Raw genomic sequence first — 5,642 nt, forward strand, 5'->3', positions numbered from 1 at the left:
AAAAAAAAAAAAAAAAAAAAAAAAAAAAGAATTAAAAAAAAAAAGACTGCGTTAAAACAAAGGATCTGAGAGGACACCCACTGTAGTGACAACAGTTTGAAGAGAGACATAAAATGTGGCTGAAAATGTTCCCCAAGATGGACTCTGGTGAAGAGACTTGGCTCTAGTCCAGTCTTTTCCCACATTAGTATCATAGGGTTAATATTTTTAAAAACACTAAAAGAACAAATGACAAGTCCCAGTTCTGGCATGGTAGCACAGACAAGTGACAGCATCTCTCTCCTGCCGGTTACAATCAAGATGTCTAGTCAAAATGTAAAAAACAACTACCTGGGGCCTCTGAAACAAAAAGAAACCAAATAAAGTGTGGTGGAGAGTCAAAACTTGGAGAAACGACAGCAGTGAGGGGAAATTCCCAGTTTTATTTTTTTCCTGGTAGCTTTACCCTGAGGGCGATTCCCAGTCAAGGAGCTGGAAAGGTAGGGTGAATGCTAACATTCAGATAGAAATTCCATCCTTCTAGGCAGGAGAATCAGGAAAAAGAGGGAAAGAGAAGAAAAGCAGAAAATACAAAAAATTAGCTGGGCATGGTGGCATGCATCTGTAATCCCAATTACTTGGGAGGCTGAGGGAGGACAATGACTTGAACCTGGGAGGTGGAGGTTTCGGTGAGCCGAGATTGCACCATTGCACTCCAGCCTGGGCAACAGAGCGAGACTCTCTCAGAAAAAAAAAGAAAGAAATTTCTGCTTGGATCACGTGTGGTAGAATAGGGTAGGTAGGAGCAGGCTTTATTACAAAAGCCTGTAAAAACAAGTGGCTGAAATGACTAAGGAAATATAAAATAATATTATTTTTGAAATCTTAGGGGAGAAATGTACGCAATAATTTTTTGGCTTTGTTTAAATCCATCATGATGTTTCCTTAATTTATCCATAATTATCTATACTGTTGGTACATTTAACTTCCCCATCACAGGAACATTTGAGTTGCTACTCTGGTGGAAAAATACTGGGAACAAATAAGGCAGATTTAGTCAAAGCTGTAGCTAATAACAACAGAGCCACTTCCTGGGCATTCCTGATGCACTAGGTACTATGCTAAAGATATTACATTCATTACCTCACTTAATCCACACAACAATATTTACCTTTGAGGTAAGTTGGTGTTATCACCCCCATTCTACAGACGCGAAAATTGAGGTTGAGGTTGACTTGCTAACTATTATAGAGCTAATGGCTTTTTTTTTTTTTTTTGAGACAGGGTTTTACTCTGTCGCCCAGGCTGGAGTGCGGTGGCGTGATCACGGCTCACTGCAACCTCAACCTCCTGAGTTCAAGCGATCCTCCCACTTCAGCCTCCCAAATAGACCACAGGCATGCACCACCAAGCCTGGCTAATTAAAAAAAAATTATGTGTAGAGACAGAGTTTCCCCATATTGCCCAGGCTGGTCTCAAACTACTGGGTTCAGTGATCCTCCCACCTCGGCCTCCCACAATGCTGGGATTACAGGTATGAGCCACACACCCAGCTGTACAGGTAATGTACAGGCTGAATTGTGTCCCCCTAAGAATCACATGTTGAAGCCCCAAGTACCAGGGCCTCAAAATGTGACTGTACTTGGAGATAGGGCCTTTAAAATGAGGCCAGGGTGAGCCCTAGTCCAATGTGACTGGTGTCCTTATAAGAAAAGATTAGGACATAGAAGAGGCACCAGGGATGATGAGTGACATACAAAAAAGGCCACATGAGGCTACAGCAAAAAAGCGGACATCTGCATTCCAAGGAGGGGGGCCTCAGGAAAAACCAAACTTGCAGACACCTTCATCTTGGATCTAGCCTTCAGAACTGCGCGAAACGAAACCCCGTCTCTACTAAAAATACAAAAAATTAGCCGGGCGAGGTGGCGGGCGCCTGTGGTCCCAGCTACTCAGGAGGCTGAGGCGGGAGAATGGCGTGAATCCGGGAGGCGGAGGTTGCAGTGAGCTGAGATCCGGCCACTGCACTCCAGCCTGGGCGACAGAGCAAGACTCCGTCTCAAAAAAAAAAAAAGAACTGCGCGAAAATAAATTCCCGTTGTCTAAGCCATCCAGTCTGTGGTGTTTGGTAACTGCAGATCTAGCAAACTAATGCAGCTAATACATGGTAGAATGCCTTCAAACAGAGGTATCATTAAATCTAGAGAAGTAAGCTATGCTGGATATCACTTTACTGCAGTGGATTACCATGATTACAACAGGGTCATTATTTGTTCTTGAACCCCTCATTTAGGTCAAAGCGAGCAAAATAAAAGTCTACTTTTGGCCGGGGCTTGTGGCTCATGCCTATAATCCCAGCACTTCAGAAGGCTGAGGAGGTTGGATCACTTGAGGGCAGGAGTTCGAGACTAGCCAGGCCAACATGGAGAAACTGTGCCTCTACAGAAAATACAAAAATTAGCCAGGCGTGGTGGTGCATGCCTGTACTCTCAGCTACTTGGGAGACTGAGGCACGAAAATTGCTTGAACCCTGGAGGTGGAGGTTGCACTGAGCTGAGATCGCGCCACTGCATTCCAGCCTGGGCGACACAGTGACTCCATCTCAAAAGAAAAGAAAAGAAAAAAAGAGTCTACTTTCATTAGATATCATCAACAGGAGTCTGAAAATCAGGGTTCAACAAATTTATGAACTGAAATACATCTGATACAATCTTCTCAAAAGGGGAATTTAGCAACATGTATAAAAGTCTCTAATAACAAGCTTGGCTTTTGATCCCGAAATTTCATTTCTAGGAATTAATCCTGAGGAAATTACTCATGATATGGGCAAAAATATAAAGATGTTTTACTATAAAAGATAGCAAAAATTGAGAAATATGCTAATTGTTCAATAATAGGAAACTGGTTAAGAAACTCATAGCATGTTTGGCTGGGTGCAGTGGCTCACTCCTGTAATCTCAGCACTCTGGGAGGCTGAGGTGGGCAGATCACGAGATCAGGAGATTGAAATCATCCTGGCTAACACAGTGAAATTCTGTCTCTACTAAAAACACAAAAAATTAGCCAGGTGTGGTAGCGGGCGTCTGTAGTCCTAGCTAGTTGGGAGGCTGAGGCAGGAGAATGGTGTGAACCCGGGAGGCAAAGCTTGCAGTGAGCTGAGATCACGCCACTGCACACCAGCCTGGGTGACAGAGCAAGACACTGTCTCAAAAAAAAAAAAAAAAAAGAAAAGAAAAGAAACTTATAGCACATTCATATACTGGAGTACTATGAAATCGATAAAAATCATGCCACATGCTGTCAAAAAATACTATTTAGTATGTGCCACATGATATAATTTTTGTTTTATAAAACTTTACATGTACAGGTTAAAAGACTAAGATTGAAAAAAAAAGTAAAACTTACACACAGGCACAGAATACAGTGGATGAGATTTGCCAAAAAATTCATAGAGGTCATCTCTGTGCTCTACTGCACTTTTCTAAGTCTATTTATTGATGTTATTTAGACCACATTTTTATCTCAGTAACTTGAAAGAGCACACTTACAATCCAATAAATTGTATTGGGCAAAATGTACATTTAATGCAAATCCAACACAAACCAGAAAAACATATATAGCAAAATGACTGACTTACCCTGTTTATCTCAACAGTCCTTGGTTCCATATCTGTGCCTATAAAGAAGCAACACAATTAACTTTTGAACATTAAAAAATAATATATTTAGGATATAATATTGTCCCATGAAAAATGGTTTCATTTTCTCGGTCTTTCAAGATAAGACACTAAAGCAAGCAGGTATTGTACACCCTTCCTCAGCATCCAAGCTGGTAGCCAAGTCACCAGAGGCCATGTCCTCTTTTTTTTTCTTTTGAGACAGAGTCTCGCTTTGTCACCCAGGCTGGAGTGCAGTGGCACCATCTCAGCTCACTGCAACCTCTGCCTCCCAGATACAAGCAATTCTCCTGCCTCTGCCTCCAAACAGCTGGGATTACAGGCACCCACCACCATGCCCAGCTAATTTTTGTATTTTTAGTAGAGACCGAGTTTCACCAAGTTGGCCAGGCTGGTCTCAAACTCTTGACCTCAAGTGATCCACCTGCCTCAGCCTCCCAAAGTGTTGGGATTACAGGCGTGAGCCACCGTACCCGGCCTGCTGTGTCCTCTACTTTTAAGAAGTGCTCTCTGTGTGAGATTGACGTGGCCATAATCATTTGGTCTGACAAAAGTTGATGGGCTATATAGCAGCAGCTGCCTGGAACACGGTGAGTAAATGCTTGGAGGATGAGTCATTTGTGTTTTGATTTGTTTTTTTTAGATGGAGTCTCACTCTGTCACCCAGGCTGGAGTGCAGTGGTTCGATCTCAGCTCACTGCCATCTCTGCCTCTTGGGTTCAAACGATTCTCCTGCCTCAGCCTCCCGAGTAGCTGCGATTACAGGCATGTACCACCATGCCTGGCTAATTTTTGTATTTTTAGTAGAGGCGAGGTTTCTCCATGTTGGCCAGGCTGGTCTTGAACTCCTGACCTCAGGTGATCCGCCCGCGTTGGCCTCCCAAAGTGCTAGGACTACAGGCATGAGCCACCGTGCCCGGCCGAGTCATTTGTGTTTCTTTTTTTTTTTTTGAGATGGAGTCTTGCTCTGTCGCCCAGGCTGGAGTGCAGTGGCCGGATCTCAGCTCGCTGCAAGCTCCGCCTCCTGGGTTCACTCCATTCTCCTGCCTCAGCCTCCCGAGTAGCTGGGACTATAGGTGCCCGCCACCTTGCCCAGCTGGTTTTTTTGTATTTTTTTTTTAGTAGAGATGGGGTTTCACCGTGTTAGCCAGGGTGGTCTCGATCTCCTGACCTCGTGACCCGCCCGTCTTGGCCTCCCAAAGTGCTGGGATTACAGGCTTGAGCCACCGCGCCTGGCTTGTGTTTCATTGTACATTTTTTCTACCTTAATCAAAGATAACCCTCCATTCAACAAAAGACTTAAAAGGACCCCTTGCCCCATCCTGTCCCCAAGGATATACACACTTTTTTTTCTTTTTAACTGGCCCAATTTTCCCATAGAAGGTATACACACTTCTCACCTTTCTCCAGTGACCTGTAATTTATTAATTTTCTCTTTGTAAATAATTTTACTTTATGATGCACTCCAGCTTTCTGCTTTTCCGTTTTTCAGGTGCTTTGTGTTGTGCCACTGAAGGAATTTCTTTTTTTTTTTTTCTTGAGACGGAGTGTTGCTCTGTCACCCAAGCTGGAGTGCAGTGGCACCATCTCGGCTCACTGCAACCTCTACCACCCCCTCCAGGTTCAACCAATTCTCCTGCCTCAGCCTCCCAAGTAGCTGGGACTACAGGCATGTGCCACCACACCCGGCTAATTTTTTTGTATTAATAGAGACGGGGTTTCGCCATGTTGGCCAGGTTGGTCTCGAACTCCTGACCTCAGGTAATCCGCCTGCCATGGCCCTCCCAAAGTGCTGGGATTACAGGCGTGAGCCACCATGCCTGGCCACCACTGAAGGAATCTCTATGGCTTTCTTACCTTCAGACCAGGCCTTTCAGAAAGCTCAGCTTATGCAACCAAGCTCAAAAAATTAAAAAACATTTAAATTAAAGAGGACTTTTAAAAAAACATATATATATATATATATATATATATATATATATTTAAT

At 43.6% G+C, this 5,642-nt stretch overlaps 1 protein-coding gene across 6 annotated transcripts in view; it reads right to left on the bottom strand.

Moving 5' to 3' along the window:
• The window catches only part of PATJ (PATJ crumbs cell polarity complex component), a 441,042-nt gene that overhangs the window by 43,823 nt on the left and 391,577 nt on the right, over positions 1–5,642 (bottom strand). For all 6 annotated transcript variants that reach the window (XM_017877225.1, XM_017877223.1, XM_017877224.1 and 3 more), the window contains one exon: positions 3,617–3,654. In XM_017877225.1, the coding sequence (XP_017732714.1) occupies positions 3,617–3,654 (38 nt within the window). The remainder of the gene's footprint in view (positions 1–3,616; positions 3,655–5,642) is intronic.

The sequence above is a fragment of the Rhinopithecus bieti genome, unplaced genomic scaffold (genome assembly GCF_001698545.2).
Source record: "Rhinopithecus bieti isolate Rb0 unplaced genomic scaffold, ASM169854v2 scaffold_6380, whole genome shotgun sequence".
Taxonomy (NCBI): Eukaryota; Metazoa; Chordata; class Mammalia; order Primates; family Cercopithecidae; genus Rhinopithecus; species Rhinopithecus bieti.